This window comes from Pomacea canaliculata, linkage group LG4 (genome assembly GCF_003073045.1).
Source record: "Pomacea canaliculata isolate SZHN2017 linkage group LG4, ASM307304v1, whole genome shotgun sequence".
Lineage (NCBI taxonomy): Eukaryota > Metazoa > Mollusca > Gastropoda > Architaenioglossa > Ampullariidae > Pomacea > Pomacea canaliculata.
This window is the reverse complement of record NC_037593.1, coordinates 331,390-357,472: the sequence shown is the minus strand read 5'-3', so window position 1 is coordinate 357,472 and position 26,083 is coordinate 331,390. Positions and strand designations below refer to the sequence as shown.

The following is a 26,083-nucleotide window of genomic DNA, read 5'->3' as shown; positions in this document are numbered from 1 at the left end:
AAAAAAAAAAAAGTTAGCATGCATTGTACATGACATTTTCTGCTCAAGTTTTGCTTTGGTATCGGCCAAGTGCTCTGTGCCTTGTTATCTTTTCTTCTATGTAACATTGAGGTTTTCTCAATGAAAGTTTTGTCAAGTCTGCCATTTGTTTAAGATGAATAACTAAAGATAATACAAGTATTTTTTGTTTCTGGTATGATTCAGTTCGCATTGATTATTTTGTTGCTGTGCATTATATTTGAAAGACAACTTAAAGCAAAAAGAGAGTAATGTTAAATTGGTAACTGGTATTCTGTCTTTACTTCAATGTGCATGTGTCTGTAAAATGGTGACAACTATGTAGATATGCAGATATTAGCATACATGCACAGTGACACAAACTGACATACATGCACACTGTGACTAACGTATGCACTGACTAAATGCTTTCTGGATGTCGTTTTATTTTTTTAACATTAATATTCCTTAAAAAGATATGAGTGAACATGACAAAAGCTGTGAAAGGAACGTGATTTTGACAAGCACTACTGTACAATTTTCCCCAGAATCCAATGTACATGCAAATCTTACCTTCTACAGCAATTACTGTTTCTCCTTCAAGCCAGTGCTGATGTAAATCTTTATTCAAAGCAGGTACTCTTACATGAATCCTCAATTTAATGTAATAAACAGTAGTCACTATGTCAATAAGCAGGATGCTGAAGTAAAATGTCCCAGTCCAGTCACCACATCAGGAGTTAGCATTCCGCTGTGAAAGTTTATAGCTTTATGCTGTGTTACAAGGTTGCCAGAAGAAGTGTCTCTTTAAGCCCTATCTCCACATCTGTTTACTAAGAAAGATCTGGCATTCATCATTGGAGTCTGTGGCAATGTCTGTGCAGTAGTAGGTATGACGTCTGTAGACAGCGAACTATGCAGTAAACACACGACCACTGATTACTGCTCACTGTGTAGCATGCTTCTTTTTCTCCTTTTTCTTGGCTCTGTCTATGGCAGCTCGCTTTTCCTTCAGCTTTTGAGTCTGCCAAATATTCAGGAGTGTCCAAGCATGATTATTAATGCAATAAAAACATTTGTCATGAAAAAAAATACAGAATAATTTCATGACCTTTAAGATGGTTTTAGCTATAATTCTATTCTTTGACAAGAACAAAAGAAACATAAATTTCAGTTTTACGAATATATAACTTACTGATTAGTGCAGAAATGCATGTTGTACACTTCACAGCTACGTTCAAACACTGACCTCTGATGATGTTTTCTTGCGGGCATACTGAATTTTGTGATATAATCTTCGATGTTTCTTTGGAATCATCATCTCTGCCAAACGACGTTCTTCCGCTGCCTGGTGTTTGAGCTGACTTGCAGCATTGACAACTTCCACCTGACCCTCTTCTACCAAACCCTGGAACAGGTGGTGAATACAGTGGACTTAGAGTTCATACATTTACTGACAAATTTCCGCTAACCTTTTAGATTTTTTTTAAGCTACCTTCTAATCAACTTTTCCTATTCTTTCACCATCTAAGTACCGATGTCTTCATCAAGCTAGTTGTATCCTTTAGTTTCTCATGAATATGGCCTTGTTAGCTGTCTTCCCTGTTACTACTCTATACCCTTCACTGTGTTTAGAATAATGATGCCTATCTAGTGCTCCAAACAAAGCAGTCATCCCCCTGCCTACCTCCACCAGCTGAATCTCACTTTGCTACTAGCGCCATAGAACCCTGTATTAATGACGTCAAGGTCTGGGTGGAAACAAGCTTCAAGCAAACATTGACAAAACTGAAGCCCTCCTATGCTCTAGAACAGGGATGCCCAACCTACGGCCCGCGGGCCATATCCGGCCTGCGAAACTTCTGCCCACAGTGCAGGAAATCGGCATGTTAGTAATAAAAAAAAAAAAACATAAAAAAACGAAAAAAAGGAAAGAAGAAGTATTTATCCCTACATAGGGGCGTCTCTCAATCTTTTTTTCGATGGACGAACATTTCGATTCAGTTCTCCGACTTGGTGTCTCTACGATGCAGCCGGACATTCAGAAGCTGGTTTCGGGTAAACAGCTTCAAATATCCCACTAATTACTACATAATTAATGGTAAGTACAACTTGTTTCTAATAAAAATGGTATATTCTCTATTTTTTTTCTTTTTTTGTATTTTTGCGGTGAAGCGGCCCGTGACGCGCATGTCGGAAACGTGCATGGCCCGCGGGCCAAAAAAGGTTGGGCATCACTGCTCTAGAAGAAGAAATCAATCTTCACTCGGCTATCTGCCCAACCACATCAAGAGAGGCGACACCAACATCACCTTTATGTCATAAGTCAGAAATCTGGGATTCATTGTCACTGCAGATATGGTTTTGATACACAAGTCACAACTGTCTGTCAGTCTGCCTATTATGAGCTTCATTCAGCGCCATCCAACACTTTCTCTCTATGCATGCTACAAACACCCTGTGTGTTTGTTCTTTCTCGGCTTGACTACTGTAACTGCCTGCTCACAGGCTGCTCCTCATACCTCATTCAGAAATTTTAAAAGGTACAGAACTCTGCTGCACATCTGGTGCTTAGAGCTAGGAAACAGGGCCATACCACCCACTACCCATCCATTCTTGCACCAGTACAAACTGTCCATGTTTTAATTGCTTTGCTGGCTCCTACCCTGACTATTTCTCTGAACTTCTCTTCCCCTACATCCTAGCAAGAGATGACTATCCTAGCTATTCCTGTCACCAGAACAACATGTAGTCACAAGATTTTAGTTCCCATGTGGCAAAACAATAGAACTCTCTCTCCCTTTCCATATCCGCCCCCTATCTACAATTGAATCCTTCAAATCTGCACTGAAAACACACTTTCCTTGCACATTTCTACTAACTACAGTCCACACAATGCTTGTCCTTTTCATCCTCCCCTATTTCTGCTTTTGATACTTTCCTACTTGTCTTCTTTTACAGAATCACAATTTTCTCAGTTCTTGTTACTCAGCGACTCTGTGTGTTTTCTATATTTGCCTTCTATTCATCGTCACTACTGTTGTTTATTCTTCATTCTCTTGTATGCTGTCCATGTCTAATATTGTTGTAAGTGCTAAGAGCATGCTCCATAAGAGTGTGAATATGTGCTATATAAACCTTCACTTATTATTATTATTAGCTCACTGGAGGTTTAAAGTGATAAAAATGTCTGTCCAGTAAGCAACAAACACCCTGTTATTGTATCACCTTCTGTTTCTTGGATGACAACTGGGAGGATTCTTCCTTCTTGCGTTTCTGGCCTGCTGTCTGTTTCATCTTTTCGATCTGTGGAGTAGTGCCTGAAACTGGGGAAAATGAAAGACATTAAAATGTCTGGATTCATGTCATTAAACCAGTTTGGTATGAACATAAAATCAGCAATGAAATTACATGTATCTTAGCAACAATTTTTGTGAGCTGTGTCCTTATTTATCTACTTGTTGATTATAATGGACTGTCAGTTCTCAATTTCTTGTAATAGTAAGAACTTGATATCCCACAGTGATTGTTGTCAATATACTAGCAGACTTGAAACAGAATGGCTACAATAATGCAAGAAAGCTCATTGGACAAACAACTACTTTGCTCTTCTAAATAAGATAAAGGAATAAGAGAGAAAACCTGACTGCAGTGATTTCCCTTGCCTGTAATGATCCAAGAATACCTGGCTGTGCAAGATAGAATAACAAGGAGCTGCACTCTCCCAGACAGCATTTATCTCCCTTTGATTGTCTTCCACTTGCTTACCTTCCTCCTCACTGCCCTCTTCTTCTGTATCATCAAGGTCTTCATCAACATCACTTGGTTCACCTTCTGTACAAATTCAAAAAGACTTATCAAGCAATATGACGAAGCAAGACAAAATGACTGATCTATAAACAAGTGAAAACAAAGGACTTATCAGGGTTATTGCTATGGTTACTGCTTTGCAGGCTTACGATACAACAAATAATAATACAGGATAATATAATAATAAGGGTTAAGCAATAAGTAAGGTAAAAGGGTTAGCGTTTCATTGGCTTACAACACAGAAAATATTTTAATAATACAGAGTTAGTGCTCTATTGGCTTACACAACAGCAAATAATGATAATACAAGGTTAAGATTAGTGCTTTACTAACTTACAATGCCGCAAATAATAATATTATAGGATTAAAGCTTCACTGGCCTACAATACAGCCCATAATACTAGAGGGTTAGTGCTTCACTGACTTAAAATACTGCACATAATGAAAATTAAGGATTAATGTTTCACTGGCCTTCAATATAGCAAATAATACTACAGGTAGTCCTTGACTTACGACGTTGATCCGTTCTTACACGGCATCATAAGCCGAATTTCAACTTAAGTCGGATCATACGTTCATACAGTACTGTACCATAATAACAGTACTGCAAACACTTAGCCTATCCAAACACCTATCCTAACACAGTACCCTACATAATTATCAATAAACATAAGTACAGTAAAATATTGTGCAGTACAGTACACTTTGTTATCACTGTCGCTTTCATAGGAGCAGATCCTCTCACATGCTCAAGGATGCGATCTTTATCCTTGATAATCGTAGCGACAGTCGAACGATTAAGTCCTAATGACCTGCCAATTTCTGTTGCTGTTTCCCCCTTTTCATATTGCCTTATGACTTCCGCCACACGTGGAATGAGGCGCACGTACAGTACGATTTACGACGCTAAACCTCGTAAGTAACCACGAAACGACGTAACTCGAGACCGTCGTAACCCGAGGACTACCTGCATATGGTTAGGGCTTTACTGGCTTACAGTACAAAACATAATTACAATACCGACTGCCCTTTAAAATGCTACAATGGAAATTAAATCAAACATACAGCCAGAAAGTATTCAAAAACATAACAAGAGGTTCATTATATGCCACCATAAGACATCATTTTGTGTTATAACCATAACATATAACATCCAACCACCCACACATGCGCAGAGGTTACTGACACAGTAGACTGGTCCGGGACAATGAATCCTAATCAAAGAGTTAAAACTCTAAAGTCAAACATAAAGACAGAGTTCTGACACACCATGGCAATGTGCATAAGAAACAGCAAGGTGTTATTTTTCCTGAGAACAACTTTCATCTTCTTTTCAGGAAAGAGATCAAGCAAAGTGGAGATCAATGTGTAGAATATGCAGCACAAGTCAATTCAGTACGTGTACTGGGCACACAGACTGCGAGCTGAAGACGAGTGAAAGGGAGAAAACTGACAACGCAGGCCAAGTGCTCTAACATAAAAGTTGATGATATCTCCTCTTACCCTCCTGCTGTTCACTCAGTCGTTGCAACAGTTGCACTTTTTCTGGAGGTACATATTCTCCCTCTCCCTCCTGAACAAAGGGAGACAAGTGAGGAGGCAATATGGCTCCCAGGAGGTAATCTTCCAAGGGCAAAAGCTGCTGAGCATTGATACAGTCAAACACCCACTGTGGCTGTACATAGTACCTGTAACATTGATATAAACACCCAATGTAGCTGTACATAGTACCTGTAACACTAATACAAACACCAACTGTACCTACACCTAGTACTAGTAAAATACTGTTTTTGATAGTAACACTTCTTTCTCCGAGTATTTACCAGATGACACAACTGTGGAATTTACCTTACTAGCTACCTCAATTACAGCTGTCTACTCCCAATTGGCCAGAATTAACCAATAAATAGGAAGCACACAACTCAATCAACTAGCTCCCTCTCGTCCTGCCTAGCCAGCAAGTTCACCTCTCCAGTTGTTACAGTCGGTCATCCCTTGACCGGCACATGCAGTTGGGGAGATCACATGGGTAGATGCAGCAGCTGACAGGGCCCACCAGTCCAGTCTTTGATGTTTGAAAGCCAGTTTTTATCTGACTACTGCGAAATCAACTACCCTCCAAGGTGCCTTGAAGGACAGTCTTCGACAGGGTGTCGTGGCAGGTCACATAGTCAAAGAAGATCAACTTACGTCACGGCTGCTGAAAATAGAGGTTCTTGGTGTTCTACGAGTGTGGCCATCATCTTTCATACAAAGTTGTTGGTTCTATGTTCTTCAGGCTCTTGTTCTCCAATGCCTGGATTCTCCTTTATGTCTCAGCAAGCAGAGTCCATGTGACACATCCGTAGAACAGGGACGGCACTACCAGGGATTTGTACAGCTTGCATTTGGTAATGAACCTTACCTTATGGCTATAAAAGATCCCATCATGATCCAGTCTAGCCGCTGTTGCTGTTGTGATCTTGATGTGGATATCTAGTGTGGAGCTGCCGTCCTTGGAGAAGGTGGCTCCCAATTATTTGAAGCTGCTTACATCTTCGAGCTGTACAACATTCATAGAGACCTCTGCTTTGCCACTGCCTAAGATCGTAACTTTTCTTTTTTCAGCTCTGGTCTCCATTCTATATGCATTTGAACTGTCTGTAAGTCTCTTGGAGAGGTACTGCAGTTCTTTGTTAGCGTCTGCTAACAGGTCTATGTCGTCTGCAAAGCGTAGGTTTGGTCTTCCACCAGTTGAGATGGCAGTATGAAGGTCATGGAGAGCTTCAAGCATGATGTTCTCCAATAAGATATTAAGTAGCACCAGTAATAAGGGACACCCTTGACATATGCCCACTGTGGTGTAAAAGTAGACTTCTACAGTCAAATCTCGCTACTATGCCACTCTCGGTATTATGCCACTTTTGCTCGGTCCCGACTATAAATTCAATGCAAAATAGATTTACTATGCCACCACCTACTCTCGCTACTATGCCACTATTGTGTGATTGTTAAAAGGCACAAGTTGTGAAATTCCGCGCAGTGCTCGATTGTTACATGTGTAACCGAGTGGTAAGGTGGGGTTGTATGGTGACCACAACAGTCCAACACTCAACCAAAAGGCAGGAACTTGTCAGCGGGTGTGCGAACCTTTATTACATGTGCTTGTACAATGGCCACGGCTGCTCGTATCGTCCAGAAGTCAGCGCTGTCTCTGTCTCCGTTCAGCGCAATACGTTCTTGAAGAACGGGCCCCCACAGACTTGCTACTGTAATGTGTTTGGGAAGAAAGGCCCCGACTAAACATCTACCTCTAACTATATACTAAGCAGACACGTGACTACTCGTCACCTAATCTACCTGTGCCTGACGCTGTCGTTCTAATACTAAGGGGACCACTGACTACTGCGCTATTCCCGTAACTACTTCATCTGCCACCCCGGACCCCGGGCCTCGATCGCCTCCGTAAGTCACGGTTACCTGTCAAGTCGTAAAACGGACAGAAAGGTTTCCCCCACTGTGCGCTTTCACTGAGCCCCGCCCACTTATAATTACCTGGCCTCGAATTAAGCTAATTCGTGACGCGTCTCCTGACACTACCGGCCCTCTACACATGTATATGATAGTGTGGGACATGGCAGTTAGGTGGGATGGAACATAGCACGCACTCAGGCAGGGTGGAGGCTGGCGATGGGAGGGTGGTCGCCTGCCAGGTGACAGCCCCATGACAGAGGGAGAGCGGGAGGGGGTCGACTAGCGACAGGATGCAGGTGCGTGGATGTGGTTGGGAGGGGTGGAGGATGAAGAGGTGAGGGGGAGAATGAGAGGAGACAGCTAGTGCCAGCAGACAATTCTTGAGAGCTTTGGACTGACGGGTAACTTGAAAAATAAGGCCGCTTTTACGAACCCTCGGTATTATGCCACTCTCGCTACTATGCCACTTTTGCTCGGTCCCGGTATGTGGCATAGTAGCGAGATTTGACTGTATTTGGTAGTGCAGCAGTACAGTACTTGTTGACCTATTGTACAGCACTTCAGTGACATGAAAGAGCCCTTCTTTGATGTTGCACTTCTGCATCACATGCCATAACCCCTTGTGCCAGACTCTGTCAAATGCCTTTTTAAAGTCGATGAACTTCTAGAGGTTCTGCTGATATTGAAGATGCTTTTCCATAAAAATGCAACAGTTGAAGATCTGCTAGTCTGAGGCCAGCCTGTTCTTCTGCAATGGTTCTCATGCAGTTCTGTATGACCTTTAGAATGACTTTGCTTGGGTGGCTTATAAGGCTTAGGGTTCTGTAGTTCTGGCATTGTTTGCTGTATTTTCCTTTGTTTGGGAGGGGCATGGTCAGTGACTGCGTCTATTCTTTTGACCATTTCTTGTGTTCCTAGACTCTTTGGCACAGAACTGTTAAGGCCTTTGTAGTTTCTTCCCCACCCTGCTTGAGCAGCTAAGCTGGCACATTATCAACACTTGGCGACTTTCCTCCCTTGATACCATGTACAGCTCTTTCAACCTCTTCCCATAGGACTGGTAAGGCTGTAGGTTCACTGTTTCTAGCATGGTGGTTGTGGAGGATGTTGGTGTCGGTCTTCAGCTGGAAATTGTACAGGTCCTTGCAGTATTCAGTCCATCGATTGAATACAACATTGATCTCTGGAAGGTGACCATTGCTGTCTTCAATGAATGAGGTCTTGTGCTGATCTGTCTTAGTGAGCGTCTTAAGATGCTGGTAAGCATTTTTGCTGTCACCTCGTGTTATTCCATCATCTATGTCCTGGTATTGTGTCTCCATCCAGTTTCCCCTACCTTCATCCCTTTCTTGATGGCACAGTTCGCTTTATATTTGATTGCTGCTTCAAGGTTGCTCTTCTCTCTTCAAGGCCCTCGTTTGATCACATAGATCTAAAATGTCATTCATGACCCATTCTTCTTGTTCCTATTCGCCCCCAGTGGAGCATAGGGCTGCAATTCATGACCTATGGTTGTTTCTTATTCCTATGTTGCCCCGTAATCTCCTGGGCTGTTGACAGCAGCACATCTTTGATGTTTCTTCACAAGGGTGTCTACATCACATTCCACCAGGTATGGCGCGGCAAATTTTCTTCCAACTGTGGCCATGGAGACTTCTGCAACATTTGGGTCTAGCAGCTTCTCCAATCAACGTGAATTCAGGGAGTGTCTGAGAGTCGCTTTGCTTTCAACTTCAGGTTCATTAGAACAAGGTCATGGTCATTACCTATGTCAGTGCCTGGGTACATCCTTGTCTTGGCCTTATTAATGCTGGATTTGAAGCGTCTTTTCAGCAGGATTTAATAATCGTTGTTACCAAAAATTGTGACAAGACCCACAGAGGGGAGGAGGGAGGGAACTATCACATCTGGTAAGTATTCAAAAATGGATTTGTACTGTACCAGATGATACAATAACCCTGGGATGATAACCCTGTGTGAAGAATAAATAGCAGGTGAAGAAGAGCATGATTATCTGACCAATTGGAAAGAAGTTAGTGTTCCTAAACCAGAGAATTTTAAGACATATCTCAGTTCTAGCCATATGGCACATTGGGATAGCTGCCTAGGTTTTAGTTCCTGAAAAGCTGAAAGTGATTTGGCCACACAAGCCATGGTTTAGATCACACAAGCCATGGTGAAGGACACACAAGCTATGGCTTATGCTACACGAGCCATTGTGTAGACCACACAAGTCAATCTCTTAAATTAAAAAAAAATTTAATTGGATATTTACAGAAGTAACAAAGCTAAGCTTATTTATCCTTGCATTTATTATAATAGAACAGCATTATCAGGCATGTATGTTTATTTTTTAATAACATGCAAATGATGGACCATGGATAAAATTGATCCGTTGAATAAAGCAACAAAATAGTAATGCTTCCATTGACAAAAAGTGGCAGACAACTCACCTGGATAAATATTGTTTGCTGAGTGTTGGTCTATCTACAATCTGATGTGTGATGGATTCATCTGGCTCCTGATATGTTGCTCCTGTCCCTACAGAGGCATCCCATGAAACCTGTCCTCCAAATGACCTGGTTGAAAAATAAAGAGCTTTGCTGATATTGTAAGATGATTAATATCTAATGAATCTAAAGAGGAAATTTTTTAGAGGCAACTGCTTTCTCTAACTTTAGCTTTTTTTGTTCTTATTACCTTTATCTTCATTTAGTAATGAGGTTTTGGACAGCTGAAAGCAGTAAGAATTCTCCCAGCTAAAAAAATTTGCTGTTAAAATACCTCTTTGTTTGAAAACAACAACACATTCCACACCCCATGTGATATAATATTTTTTTTTAAAAGCAAATGATTCTTTACAAAATTTGTGTCAGTTTATTTTATGACTAAAATTGAATAGGAAAAAAATAAACAAAAAGACAACCATTAAAAGCAACACAGAAACCCATCATAGTCTTACCGAATAATGAATGTTAAAGTTTCACGTGGAACCTCGCGGCACAAAAAAAATTTGCACTTTGAGAACAGATTCTGGAACTTTTTCAACTTTTTGGCTTCTTTTAGAGCTTGTTCAATACTTTGATTAGCTTCCCCGGATTCTGAAGTGAAGAGATCTGGTTGTTCTGTCTGTACAAAGGGTTTATCAGATATGAACTTGAAGAGCAGCCAAAGTAATGATGGACTAAGAGAAAAAAGGCACTGGCCTTCAATTCATTAAAAAACCTCGATAATAATGGCCACATTAAGTGAGAATCTAGCAGCTGCTGGGGTTTTACTTAACGGTGTACTATTCTTAACTTCCCAGGCAAAAGAGCAGGAACTGAGGAGCAAAGTAAACAAGGCAGGAACATGTTATTATCTACTCATCACCTGGCTTTTAAGAACATGTTATTGCCTACTTACCACCTGGATTTTAAGAAATACCTAAAATGAATCATGAGTTTTACTGTGCCAGATTTCTTTCTAATGGTAAGAAGGTATGGTCATTTGTTGTCTTATAGAAAGAAAAAAACTTGCTTTTCCTTTCTCACCTCGTCAGGCACATCTCCGACAGTTTGTAATGGTTGTGTCAATGAAGCAACTCTCTGCAAAATTAGTTGCAGAAAACAAAATATATCGTAATTTGAAGAAACTGATGCTCTAGCATTGGAAACAGTTTTTGCTTCTTATTTCAACAATAATCACCAAAAAAATCAATATAGTCATCATGAAGTTTGGGGATTTTTTTCCTTTTTTACAGAACTTAAAATTATAGGTAGTACGCACAAAAATCACCGGCTTATAAACACAAATGCTTCTGAAAAACATCTAAGACTAAAGCAAGAATTGTTGGCTTTTACCTCTTGTTCATCCTCTCCAAACAACACCTCCTCATCACCATCCTTGTCAAGCGAAACGGTGAGCTAATAAAAAAATGTCATAACATCCTCAAGGTTCAGCTGAGGAACTAATATACAGGCATCAATACTAACACCACAGCTTAAAATAATACACAGGCATCAGTACTAACAGTTAATACAGCTTGTAATAATAATGTGTCAATGGTAAACACTATCATTTGAAACAAAAGACAATAAAATGTAGCATACAGACAACTGAGATCCCAGTCATACAGGAAAATGTTTATAATGGCTTTACAAAGGTTTGACATTTAAACAACCACTTAACAAAGATGTAGAATTGCCCTCTTACATTCTTAAGAATATAACCCTCTTATATTCTTATATTTTTATTACAGTCACACCTCACTTCAAAACTACACTCATCTACAAGACTAGAGAAAAAGTCTACATTCTTCAAATCTTCTGTAAGAGGCAACTACCTCTTCCTCAAAAGCATTACTATACCTTTGAAAGAATTGCACAAACATACCTTTGGAGGATAATGTAGATTAAGACTGTGAAAGAGGCGGAAATTAACAAAGCCCAGCAGAGTGTTGTAAAACTCAACAAACATTGCCATCACCTTGTAATCAACATCATCCGGGTGCTGCCACACAATGACTTGTTTTATTACTTTTCTTGCATATTTAAACAAAATCATTTTGGCATGCTTACAATGTATGTATGTGAACGCATTGCAGGTACTTATGTAATATTAATACAATTGCATATATGTGAATGTATTTATATATGCCTGCAAAAGCATCTGCTTCTCTCAGTGGACATTCAGGCCTTTGAATGATGAAAGTTTGGAGTTGGGGACTCAAATATCTATACATATATTTTGCTTAATTTCGCCATAAATTAAGGGCTTGTTTTCTGTTGGGACATATCTTTGTGGGGTAAAGAAAAGAAAAAGGATAAAAAAAGACTGACTATTTGGAACTCTAAATTATAAGATAAGATAATACTTTATTTATCCCAGAGGGCAATTCAGTTGCAGCTCGATTAAAATTTGTACACAACTGAATGCACAAAAACAGGCTTCCATGGCTGTGACTGGTCAATGATTACATTATTGGGAATGGAAGGAGGATGAACTGAATTCAAATTCTACTGTTCTGACCGGAACGGATTTGGACAGCTGGATTTGAGGTAGCTAGAGAGTGATCTCCATATAATCATGTTATCTGGTACAAAAAGGAAAGACCTGCCACTATATGTTCTGGTGCAGACATATACTTGACTGAAATCTACATAATAAAAATATGACTTCAAGACCTGTATTTAGTTGTTATAAACAGTAGGATTGATTGTGAGAAAAAGGCTAGCTACCTTGTGTCCTAATTTGTGTGGCACAATCCAAGTAATCGTCTGACCCATAATCTCTGCCTGGTAATAGATCCCTTTGATGGAGATGAAAACCTGCCAGAAAAATTGGATGAAATTTAAGACAATAAACTCCATGACAGCATCTACAGGCTTGGATAATCATACTGTACATGTGCAGTACAGCATCAAACAGAATTTTGTTAGAAAAACTGAGCCTCCAAGCTAAGAAACTAGAGATTTACAATGTGTAGATGCTACATGCTATCAGAAAAACCAGAATACTTACTTTCCTTAAAGACTGAGAAGCAATGACATAGTGTTGGAACTCAACTGAAACAGTGAGATTTCTAACCATTATTTGCTGCTTAGACAAAATAAAAACCACAGAGACAAAGCTTTAAAATGCTCCTGATTTACTATCATTTATTTCAATAAAAGCTTCTCATTTCTGATCATAAAACCACATAAAAAATGGCACCTAAGACCTGCATAACTGTTCTGCATTACATAATTAATCTTATTTATAATTATAAGTCAATATTTTCAGTGAAAAAAATTTGATTATCCAATTGTCCTATTCAGGAAACTTCATCACCAACACTGGAAAAAGACAGGATATTTTGATATGCTTTTTTAAGGGTTCCAAGTTTACAAAAAACAAAAAACATAATGACAGAGGCAGTTTTACCTGTTAGCCTTCGGCAGCGCTGGACGACAACAGCATGTGTGCGTCGTGTTGCTGGGAATGTTGCAAAGAGGAAGCACATAGACAGGCAGTCATCAAGGTCCCTCAGAGCATCAATAAATGATGGGTACCTAACCAAACATGTCATCAAGGTCCCTTAGGGCATTAGTAAATGATGAGTACCTAACCAAATGTCATTTTAGCTTGAAAAACAAATTAACTCTATATAAATCTTATAACAGCCAACAACAAAAACAGAGCTTAAATCACTTTTTTATGCTAAAAGTCCTGTTACCTAGTAACTGAGTGGCAATAAACTGTAGGTGATCACCATGTCTAAGGTCAGGCAGATGGAAAAATGCACAGAAATTGACTTAGCACTAAACATCTTTACATTACAAATCTTCAAGCAACAGTACGTAAATTGTTCCCCTCATAGAACACATGCAAAAGCTGTCATCCATACATGCTGACACAGCTGCCCTCCCAGAACAATCTTACTAACCTCTCCTTAACAATATTGTCCAGACGATATGAGGGTTTGTTGGCTCGAATTCTCGCAGCCGCACTTCTATTTTTCTTGGCAACTGCCTTCTTCAATCGTCGTGAAAAATGCTGTAATTAAAATAAAAAATCAATAGTGAAATTCACTACAGAAATTTTAACTGTGAATACCCCTTTGTTATTTTAACCACACTCATCCACAGACTCTATTTACTTTCTACATAAAAACGCAAACATCCTCATAAAATGTCACCATGACAACTTATCCAACAGCATTACATTTGCGAATGTCCTGAAGTACATCTTTTATATTATTTTTGGCCATTTGAATATCTGGCATCTATGGATACAAACAAAATACACTGCACACACTTTGAACTCTCTGAAGCGCTGAATAAGAGGCTCATGCAGAAGGAACTGTATGTCCTTGAGGTGATAGTAGGTTTTGGGTGCTGTGCTTCCTCGTCCAACCTTCTTTTTGTGCAAAGGCTCCTGTGGGTAAATGCCTTTTAAGATGCATAGTCGTCTGCAACATTACAAGGCTATGTCTATACTTTTAAAACAGACAGTTCTGGGTAAGAAATCAGATTATGGCGCCCTCTGTAACAGTCATTTCACAAATTTAATGCAGTTGTACCACACTTCTTCCTTGACATACTAATGCAGGGGTGGGCAAAGTTGTCTTTTCGCCGCCCAGTCTCACAATTCTAAACTATGCAGCAGGCTGGTAACAAAACTGCAAGGCAAGTGACTAAACAAACCTAGTGAAAATGGGATGAAAACATATGTACATTAACGAATTTAATGTGAAAAGTGAAGCTATTGGAATTCCTTCACAGGACTTTCAAAATCTGCCTTGTTTCTGATGTGGCAATTTGCAGAGCTGCGCCCAAATTCTCATATGTCATCTGCAAGTGCAAGTCAGACTTGCTCTGCTTCATGATCCAAAAGGTCTATTCACTCCCATGTGTCGATGCAAAACATCACCACCATTTCTTTGACAATAAAACGCTTTTGTTGCCACCTGCTGGCTTTGCTCCCTGTGGTAAAACTATTTTGTTGCTATTTTAACTGTTCAACCATTTGGTCTGACTTTTCTGCTCTTGCTTCCTGGGAAAGTTCACTACAATACCCTGGATATTTTGTACTTAAATAGCATTTTAGGTTGTGCTCTTTGAAAGCTGCGATGACTTCTCGGCAAATTAAGCACAATGCTTTATCTCCAGCCTCTGTGAAAAAAATATCGACTTGTTGAGTTTTCAACATTCACTATCTACCTTTCTCTTATTCCTGTCACTCATCACGTTGAATGTTACAGTACTAACTTACCTCTTGCGTTAGCAGACACTGAACAACTGAACTTATGATTATTTTTGTTTGCGGGGATTGGAGGGTGGCGTGGGGGGAACCCAAACATGCTAAGCCAGAAAACACCAGTAAACGGTGGTTGGACTATGTTGAAACAAAATGAATAGTCATGGTGTGTGGCATGTTGCCGCATAAGCCGCTCTCATACATAAAACACGCCAGCCGCATTGTTATTTGTGTACTTATCTATGTTTGACTGTTACGTGCTTCCAATTTATAATGACAAGTTGCATTCAATAAAATGAACCCAGGTCAAAAAAAAAACCAACAAAAAAAACAAAAAAAAACTAGTTCACTTCACATTTCGGCAGATGGGTCGGGGGGCTGTTCTTTGCTTACCTCTATACTAGCGTCTGTCATTGGCTGTTTTATGTATACTGTTTATTGTTTATTATGACTTATTATATACTATCACTCAACTGTGATGTCTATAACACATGGACTCTTTCCCCAACGCCCCTGGTCTTTCATGAACCGCATTGAGCTCGCCTCCTTGTGGCGAAATTCACTTTATAAATCCTATTATTATTATATATACCACATATGAGCAAGTGATTGATAATGATAAGGCATTACTTAAAACTGATAACAATAAGGCATTACTTAAAGGCCAAACTTTCACTATCCATCAGAAAAAAATGGGAGGTGAGGGTAGGGGACGGGGGGGGCATTGGTGTTTTACGAGGTACCAGCAACTGAGGCTATATTACGGCAAGCAGCCAGCCCTGTAAACAGATGCCACATGCAGAGAAAGAACAGCATGCCCAAGATGAGAAACGAACTCTGGGCAGCAAACCTTCACTGTATTGGTGACAGGCGCTAACCGTTGCGCCACCGGGCCACTCCAGGTGAGCGTAGGGGAATGACCACTAAGGTAGAAAATTGACCACTGAATAGCGGCACCCTGTGGTTTTTTTACAACCCTCCCTTGAATCAAACCATTCTTTCCAACCATGAGGTAGAAGCTGGGCCTTTAGCATGTCACTGTGAGCTATCTTACCTGAAGTCTGCCAAAGACAACTGAAGTTTCCTGATTGCCTGATTTCTTGAAATGTAAGTTGTGGCTGCTCCACTTTCATACTGCACACATTGAATTATAAGAAGTGCAAATACTTCTGCACACCTTGGATATGATTCATTACTATTAAAAATGTGCAAATGCTTCTGCACACCTAGGATATAAATCATCACTATTAAAAATAAGTGAAAATATGTTCATTACATAAGTGCAAATACACACATTGATTATATTTAATTATTAGAAGTGTAAATGCTTCAATCTGAATTGAGATTCTCATGCTGTCACACATACATGCGTCCACATGCACAAAGAGCATTTTTTTAGTTTTAATAAACATTCTGGTAAATTAAAAAACGTAGGAAATAGTACTAAAGTAGGATTTATATAAAACTAAACAAATAAACTTAACTTTACTGTGCATCAACACAATCTAAAAATGTCCAGTCATAAATGTGTTGTGCATTTATAATGATAATTATATGTATTCTTCTCTTATGCAAAGAATACAACAATAAACTGCAATTTTTTTCCTACTACATTAAGTGATTTATGTAAGCTATACTGAAACAGATCTATAAACCTGAAATTTTGGATTTCAAGACATTAACTTTTGCCACTATATCTTGCAGACAAACATAAGATGAACTAAGATTCTAACAATTTTTTTCACCTTTGAACAGAAGTGGGTTCAGCCAATGAATTTGGGGCTAACAGTCAATGTCACATCTCATAATTCACACTGCTTCTACTATTGTACCCACTGATTATTAGACTGACTGCTCTTTATATCATTTTAATCTTATGAAAGTCATCCACTATGTGTTAGATTTTATTTTTTTAAAGTGGTGGAGGAGCAAGGAACCATTTAGTAATTTCTAAAGAAGTTTCTTGGGAAAATACCTGATTAAAATATAAAAAAATTTACAAATCCTAGTACCATTCCTTCAGTGATATCACTAATGATTGGTTAATTATAAACCTTTACTCTCAGTAATATCACTCATTCCTGGTTGGTTAAGGCATCCCCACTTCAACCCCCACTTTTGTAAAAACTGCAATTATTTAATAATAATGTGAACTTAAAACACACAGCGTCATGACCAAAATAGATGGCACTCTCTGCGCAGACCAATAACGATAAATGAAAGGTATCAGCCAGTGGACAGTGAGATACATATAGACACACTGAACAACATAAAGATGAGGCACAAGATAACAGCCAGTGGACAGTGAGGTACTATAGGCACACTGAACAACATAAAGATGAGGTACAAGAGTGGAATGTAAAGCAGTGGATGAAGGTATGAAGGGATGTAGCTACTATAAACAGTGTAAAGATAACAGCCATTGGACAGCGAGGTACATAAAGACACACTGAGCAACATAAAGATGAGGTACAAGAGTGGAATGTAAAGCAGTGGATGAAGGGATGTAGATACTATAAACAGTGTAAGATGAAGTCGTTACATGATGGTTAGCATGACACAGTATTGCCATGGAGTTAACAATAGTAATTCAGGGATAGTACTTTGTGAATGGATATGTTTTCAGTGAGCATTTGAATGACCAGCCTTGGAGTCAGAGTGGCATTTGACATGATACATTGTCTAATTAAGTGTTGATCTCTCTTGCCAGGATTAACATTAGTTCCAATACATGCTCTTTAACATGTGTATACTGAGACAGTTGATGAGAGTGTCACCTCTATCAACATATCTATGGCATTGTAAGGAAAGATCTGTTATCTCGGAAAGAAAGGGTTAGCACATCCTCGAGGTCTTATTGATTCATTCAGCCTAGGACTGCTACTAGTGGCACACACAGAACATTATTTCCATCTGCAGCATTTATTTTTACTTCTAGTTCCATAAGTTTTGGAGAAGTGATTCTCTTCTATAAAATAATCTCTTCTTCCAAATAATGTTTCCTTTTCTTTTATCTTTGTAGTTCACATTGGTAGCGTTTTAAATATTTAGTAGTCTTATTTTTAAACCAAAATCATCAAGTTCAGTAATATGATATTATGTACACTGTCCACGCGATCTTCCGATCAAACTAAGATTAGAGTCTACAGGTGTACCTATTGCCCGTCGCATCTGAGTGTTCTGCTGAATGGATGAAAACACTGCTGACATGTTTATGATTGTCTGGATGACCATAGGCTTGCGAAAGTATTATACATGCACCGTGGAACTAATAGCTTTCTTTCAAAATAAATGACTGCCCTAATCAGTGACTGTGAATCACAGACTAAGTAAGCATTAACAAGCTGCGGACTGCTTTGAGAATAGCGATTCCATTTTAGGATATTAATTATTCATTAATGATGGGTGATACAAGCAAATTATTTATTTGATTAATATTGATGAAAAAAAAAGTGAATGTAGCAACTAAAGACCTTTTTCTTCCGCTGGCCCATCTCACTGGAGGATTTTGGCGACGTTCACACGTGTTGCCAAGAGCAGACTACTCTCCTACTCGTGTTGCCAAGAACAGACTACTCTACTACTCGCTTCCTGCCAAGATGGCCGGCAGCCGTGTCCATAAATTTGGAACAATCTTCAAAAGGTAAAAAAAAAAGCATGCAGAGAATAATATGGTTAAAACTCAGATGGAACCTAATGCATTCATTTATCTAGCCATCTAGTTGTTTGAAGTATTTTTCAGATGATGTTCAGTCACAACGAATCACTCGGTGTCCTCTACACTACTTTCGTCTAGTAGTAGTCTAGCGACTGGCATCTTGTTTTTACAAACCGGAAAAAGAATATGTCCGTGGCTAGAATTAGGATTATGTGTTTTGTTAGTATTAAGAGTGAAGTTAGGGTGGGCGTTTTGTTTCTGTTTTACCGTATTCCATGGCGTCCATAACAACCTATGTCAAAGTGTGATGGACCCTCCCAAGGTAAAGCTGTTCCATTATTGGTCAGGTCTGGCAGGTTCAAGACGTTATGTCGTCGTAATCGAAATAGCTGTTCCATAAAACTGTGTGTAGAAGGTTTTTAAATGTGTTAATATTTTCCTGTTCGAAAGGCACCTCCAGATAGGGGCCTGTCATTTCACTGTCATTTCACTATTAAAATATCGCCCCACAGTCAAATTGTTCCAGCTATGCCCATATCATCACAAGAAAGACCACATCGTCCCAACACTGAAACCTGAATTCTGCCAGCCCCAGAAGATGAATTGATTACCGATGACACAAATAGCTATTAACAGCAAATATTACCAACAGATGCATACATTGTTTGAATACTATACACAAGCTCAGCTTCCTATTTTAAAGGGATACTCAAGGGTTGTGATAAGGCTGTGTCGACGGTCAGACGTTTCAAAAATATACTTAGTTACAATTAGCACGAGAGCAACACAGGAGAAATAAGGATTCGTTTCTCACTTAATTACCATTTATTAGCACTATTTCGGTTGTCGATGTTCATAAAAATCGAAAAAATCCAGTGAAATCGACTCTTGTGTCCTTCCGCCGAGTAACTGTGATAGCTTCCCGAGTCTGGTTGTGACGTCAGTCAGAGAAGTGCAGGAAGTGTCTGTGGTCATTGTGAAGATTTGACGTCGTCATCGCTGGTGTCTCGTGAGTTTATTTGGGTTTTAAAGTGAACTTTTCAAAGCACAGTTTTAAAAATTATAGAAAACAGTCAGTTTCACTTGGTAAGCAGACTTGGTCATATGTCATAAGGTCACGTGACGGAGAACGAGACTTCGTCTAAGTAAACGAAAGAATCCTATGTAACTTATCTTCTTAAACTCAACATGATACAAAACCTTCAACTTTTCCAATATGAACAGACGTGAAAATAGACGAGATTCAAGTGGATCATACTCTTTACGCAATTCTAAGCAGTTTTATTTTGCCTTTAGTCTAAAGTAAGGTGACCAGACGTTTCGGGGGCGAAAGCGGGACATGTGCCGATGATGGTGTCGTCACCGTCAAAAGAACACCGAATCAGCATACGATATTCCGATTTTTAAAGACAACAGGGACATTTGATGGACTTGCCAGAAAGCGGGACATTGGGCGTCCCGCCCGATGAGCAGGCGGGACACGAGGTCAAAAGCGGGACTGTTCCGCCTAAAGCGGGACGTCTGGTCACCTTAGTCTAAAGGCAAAATAAAACTGCTTAGCATTGCGTAAAGAGTAGGATCAGTTTGAATCTCGTCTATTTATATGTGTGTTCATGTGGAAAACGTTGAAGGTGTTTAGTAGAATGTTGTGTTTAATAAGAGAAATTACAGGGGACTCTTTTTTTGCTTCCACGAAGTCTCGTTCTCCGTCACGTGACCCTATGACCTGTGGTTTCCATGGTGAGAACCATGCCTCGAGAATGTGCTGCACCCGATTGCCACGAAAAGATGGGAAAAGAGTCAAAATTTTCTTTTCATTACTTTCCTAAAGACAAGGCGATACAAAAAGAGTGGGTCATACCCATAGAAAGGCTCGATCCCAGTACAAAAAAGCTTTGGGAGCCCAAAGAGTGGCAAAATCTTCGCAATGACCACAGACACTTCATGTCAGAGACTGACGTCATAAGGAGACTGACATCATAAGGAGACAATTTTAGTCTTCCATCTCGGGAAGATATCGCGATTACTCGGCGGAAGGACACAAGGGTCGATTTCACTGGATTTTTTCCAATTTTTATAAACATCGGCAACCGAAATAGTGCTAATAAGTGGTAATTAAGTGAGAAACGAATCTTTATTTCTCCTGTATTGCTCTCGTGCTCCGTAATTGTAACTAAATATATTTTTGAAACGTTTGACCGTCGCCACAGCCTTATCACAAGCCTTGAGTAACCCTTTAAGCACCATTTTACTAAGCAAAACTGTCTGCTTTGCAATATGCATGTAGAGAACATAGCTTACAATGACATTTATTTCAAATTTGTAATTCGACTTTTTGCATATTGTGTCTCTTCTGCCGTTGGGAAATGTGCAATACAAATCCACGTTGTTATTATTATTACATCCAGAGGGTTGTGGATAAGTTAAAAAGAAAAAGTTAAACTTTGCATGGCTGCACAAAAGTGACCCTCTCTAGGGATCAGAAAACCCTTATAATAAAACCAGAACTTGATTTACTGTTGAATAACTTCATTAATATGGATGTCAAATTTTAAAGATGCATAATAAATTTATTCTGGTCTCTTTTTTAATGGGTTTGATAAATAGTAACTTAAAAAGGTAAAGTAAAGGTCATCCTCTAGAGCAGTGGTTCTCAAAGTGTGGTCCGTGAGCATAAGTCAGGGGGTCCACGGCTGCAGTCGTTATATGTTAGCAAAGTGATGTTTAAAGTGGTGCAATCCTCGTATTAACATTTTAATTACAAATAAGGAGGTAGTTTTGTCAACTTATTACTATACTACTGTCACAAAAGTACATTTAATTTTGAATTGTAATGAAACAAATGCGGCAATTTAAATTTGAAATTCATACTACAGACTGATTTTTAGGCCTTGGTGGTCCGCCATAGCTTTTACTTAAGTAAAGTGGTCCGCGGTCCGAAATACTTTGAGAACCACTGCTCTAGAGGACTATAAGGACTTGATGACGCCGACCAGTTTCTTTGGTATTCCATAGCAATGTAAGATCTTCCACAGAGAGGCACAATGTAGGCTGTCAAAAGCCTTCTCAAAGTCAATAAAGGCCATGTACAATAGACTGTTCCACTTCTGTGATTGTTCCATGATCTTTCACAGCACAAAGATGTGGCTGATACATGTTTTTTTTTGTTTGTTTTTTTTTTTTTTGAAAACTGGCTTGTTCTTGTTGGAGCATCTAGTCTACTGTTGCTGTAAAGCTTTGGAAAATTACATGGCTGAAAACTTTGATGGCGATTGATAACAATGTGATGCCTCTCCAGTTATTGCAGTCACCAAGGTCTCCTTTCTTCAGTATCTTGACTGTAACACCTTTTCTCTAGTCAACAGGGATTTCTTCTTTGTCCTAAATCTCCTGGAGGATGCCTTGTAAGATCTGTGGAGTCTTTTCCTGTTCTGATTCCAGCATATATACCATCCCCTCCTAGTGCTTTGCCATTCTTTGTTTTGTGAATGGCTTCCTGTGACCGATACTGTTCTCACTAGCCATTCATTGGTTCATGCACCGTATCACTCAGGAAAGTTGACAGGGCCTACAGTGGACTCTAACCGCAGTCTTGGAGGATCTCAACTATGCCGATGACTCAGGACTATTATCCCATAGGCACTAAGACCTTCAACTAAAGACCAAAAACCTAAGTAAGACTGCTGGCATGATATTACTCAGAATCAACACTTGAAGGGCCTAAGGAACAATGTGATGAATTGTAACCTTAGCACAATCAGTGGGAGACCACTTGCAGATATTAAAGAACTTATGTATCTGGGCAGCAAGGTGACAGCAGATGGTGACTGAACAAGATGTCAACACCAGGATCAGTACAGCCAACCAGGCTTTTGGAATGGTCAAGTATAATTAGCAATTTAGTGTAAGTGTGCATGTGCAGCAAATGTTGGCATGAGTTGGTAAAGGTGTCGAGAATGTGATTAGCCCAAGGCAACGGCAATCACATTCTCTGACCATCTTCACGTGCTCATCCCCTGGAGTTCACGACAACATGCACCTTGGCAGAAACAATCATTGCTGGCGATGGCTAGGACATGTGTTGTATACCTCCAGATTCAATCATCAGAACATCCTTGCAATGGTCACTGCAGGTAAAGAGGAAGTGACGGAGGTGAACGTTGAGAAGGACCTCAATACTATAAGCCTATCACCTTGCAGTGAACTTGTTCTAGTCTATTTTTAACTAACTGTAACTAGAGCACCTTCCCATGTTAAAATTGCCCACTGGTACCAATAAAGTTGATCATTGTCATTGTATCACTTGAGACAGCCCCAAGAACAGCAGCAGGCAGGGAAACCAGATGGAGTTCCCTTGTTCCCTCACATACCAGACAGCACAAATAGGACTGATTGATTATTCTCAAAATTTTGGATGTCTGCCTATGTGTAAAATATGGCATTTGGATATTTAATAAAGTCAAGTTGTCAGCTTTGTGATCACTGTTACATTCGATGAGTATCCCGCTGAAGGATGTCATGGTCTTTCTACAAATTTGTTTTTCTTCCTATTGTCTACAAATATTGCTGATTGTTTCTAGTAGAAGTAAGACCTTTATACCTATCAGCATGCAAACAAAATGGCAAGATGACAAGTTACAGTAGAAATGTATTGTCATCAATGTCATGTTAACAGATGACAGAGGGCTAGAGTTATGGAAAATGGGTGTTTGTGCAGAGCTATCAGGTATGATTCTGTCAAACATGAGATAGGGTTTAGTGTTTATGGGTAGGGTTAGGAATAGTGAATTGTTGATATGGCTAAAATTAGACTAGGGTTTTTGTAAATTGTGCTTGTACTTGGCTTACCTTATGGTATTATTTTGTTTGTTTATAAGGTTAATTAGATTAGTAATTGTTAAATATTGGTCATGTTTGATTTTACAGATTAACCAAATGTTTGGAAGATTATGTTGCTGTCCATTATCTGTTTGTGATCTTGATATTTTTCAGAATACAAGGTTTAATGCGTTCTGGAGCACTTTGTGAGGAAGAAAGGCCACTGTGGTATGATATTTATGCAGCTTTTCCTCCGAAAAAGTTGCGCACATTTGACTCTCAGGTGGAAGTTCCCACGATTCTATACCCAGAGGACATCATACGAGTGTACTGCACTTTTTTCCCATTATTCTTATTGTCAGGAATGTTTTCTTATTACATGTGTCCTAATTCTTTTTGTTACTGATGTTTTATGTAAAATTTAATTTGACAGTTTATTGTCTACTTGAAATAGAAACTGAATGTATTATTACATGAAAAACTTTGGAAATTGGTACAGTTATAAGCACTTGTGTTGGTTTTTTTTTTAAGCATAGATCACATTTTTTAAATCAGCAGACTATCATAACAGTATTTATACTACTGCATGTGTCTGACTTGCTGTATTTAATTCATCTTCTGTAATGCAGAATATAGTACTCATATACTCAGTTCAAACAAAGATGTTAAATTAGGTTGACAAATATATCAAGTATGATGTTTATGTTAAGATTAATTTTTCCATAACATAAGGATAAGAGAGTCTAAAGTAGACTTTTTAAATCTATTTTTCCAGTCAATTTTACAAAACATTTGGCAATCCTGATGTTGTGGACTTGACAAATGAGCAAGTAGCTACCACATGTCAAAGGTATGATGTGGATAAAACACACACACATATCAAAGGTACGGGTATAGTTAAAAAAATTACATACACATATACGTGCATCAAAGGTATGGATATTGTCAAAAAATCACACATACACATGCATCAAAGATATGGATACTGTTAGAAAATCTCACACACACACACACGCACTCTGGCTCTCTGTTTAAAGATAATTGATTCACATTCTGAAAGGATGCATTTTTTTTCTTCTACAGGTTTGTCAACAAATACATTGAGCTTATGAGATCAGATGTGTCGCAGAAAGATCTGTTCGCTAGAGTTACTGATCTCCTCCGACAGGAGGGGGTTAGGCTGCGCACTGTAGTGGAAGTGGAGAGTTCTTTTCTGGTGAGTTGTCTTTCTCAGTCTTCACTAGAATCCGCAGTATTGTTTGTGCCTACTCAGACAATGTAATCATTAACAAAAAAATTGAAATATGGCCAGCCATACATTTTTACAGAGACAATGATTCATTGTAAGAGGAATGAGGAAGGGGGATATGAAAACTACAGTAAAATGTATGAACTACAGTTGATGTTTATGAACAGTGTATTTGTAGTTAATGACTTCATATACAGATGTTTCCTAAAGTGTGACACATTAAGTCTCAATCTGTTTTAGTCTCATGTCTGAACATTTTTGTTATCCCTCTTCCATTGCAAGACTATGCATGCTGTTAAATGGCATGGATTTTTCTTCTCATAGTAGGGCTTTTAAAATAGAGATCACCATGACTAACTATACAAACAAGATCACATGACTTTTAATAAGTGAGTTAACATGTCCAAGCTTGGTTCCTTGCACAACAGTAAAATCTCCAAGAAAAAAAGTGCTTAAAGTACTGTTATCAATTTTTCTGCAGCAGACACAACTGCTTGTCAGGCACAGGGCATTGTAGTTAATGTGGCTTAGCTGATGAATCAACAATAAGAATTTGTCATAAAAGTTATGGTGATACCTTTCAAACTGTTTTCTGTTTTCCAGCAACAAAAGGAGTTAAGTCAGCCCAGGAAGGAGGCATATTCGGCATCAGTGTCAGATGTTTTTGGTGAAAGGACAGTCCATCGTAATCAAGAGGAACTACAAGATTACATTATAAAAAGTGATGCAGAGGAGAAGGCAGCGAAGACATAGCTGCAGAAAGCGATTTCAGCTATTAAAATGCTTTGTTTTCAACATTTGTAGTCATGTGTGTATTGTGTGCTTTTGTTGATAATTTGAAAATGGATTTCTGTAAAATTGAATTATGAAATGAAGGGGAAGTAATTTCTTCACCATTTCTGTTTAGCACAGTAAAAGAAAAGAATGTTAAGTTGGGTGTTCTCCTGTTAATTTCAGTCGATGATGCAAAATTTAAAATGTTTTACGAACAATTTTTGAGGTAGTCGACCTCACGCTGCAATGGCAGAAGGGGCATGCTGACCAAAATTTGCATATCAGCATCTCAGGAGCTAGCTAGGTGCACATCGTTTCGATGTAATTAAAAAGACCGAAAACATCTATGTTTTCTATCATTTCTAGTTAAGTGGTACAGTGAGAAGGACGCCAGACATCAGTACGGCGTGGGCTTCCTCGTGTACAGGAAGGTGGCCGTAGCCATCATCAGCTGTTCACCAGTATCCAGCAGGCTGATCCCCATAGGTGTCTCAGCTAAGCCCCACAATGTCACCATTGTCCAAGTATGCGCTCCAACTTCCACTCATAGAGACAATGAAGTGGAAGAGTTTTACCAACAACTAGATAATGTTGTGAAGGCAGTT

The 26,083-nt window shown here is 39.1% G+C and overlaps 2 protein-coding genes across 2 annotated transcripts; one reads left to right on the top strand and one right to left on the bottom strand.

Annotated features, from left to right (window-relative positions):
* Nucleotides 1–423: 423 nt before the first annotated feature.
* On the bottom strand, nt 424–18,539 carry LOC112563220 (pescadillo homolog). Its single transcript, XM_025237040.1, has 17 exons — nt 18,453–18,539; nt 16,034–16,113; nt 14,038–14,191; nt 13,667–13,776; nt 13,165–13,292; nt 12,763–12,806; nt 12,480–12,569; nt 11,635–11,751; nt 11,103–11,165; nt 10,794–10,847; nt 10,223–10,389; nt 9,714–9,839; nt 5,311–5,495; nt 3,766–3,831; nt 3,226–3,323; nt 1,247–1,405; nt 424–1,021 (listed from the first exon to the last, which is right to left on the bottom strand). Exons 1-17 carry the CDS (start codon nt 18,471–18,473, stop codon nt 944–946), a joined length of 1,740 nt encoding a protein of 579 aa, XP_025092825.1. The 5' UTR covers nt 18,474–18,539; the 3' UTR covers nt 424–943.
* On the top strand, nt 18,501–25,507 carry LOC112563223 (28S ribosomal protein S23, mitochondrial-like). Its single transcript, XM_025237043.1, has 5 exons — nt 18,501–18,622; nt 23,630–23,782; nt 24,231–24,305; nt 24,539–24,671; nt 25,308–25,507. Exons 1-5 carry the CDS (start codon nt 18,579–18,581, stop codon nt 25,455–25,457), a joined length of 555 nt encoding a protein of 184 aa, XP_025092828.1. The 5' UTR covers nt 18,501–18,578; the 3' UTR covers nt 25,458–25,507.
* The last annotated feature ends 576 nt before the right edge of the window (nt 25,508–26,083 follow it).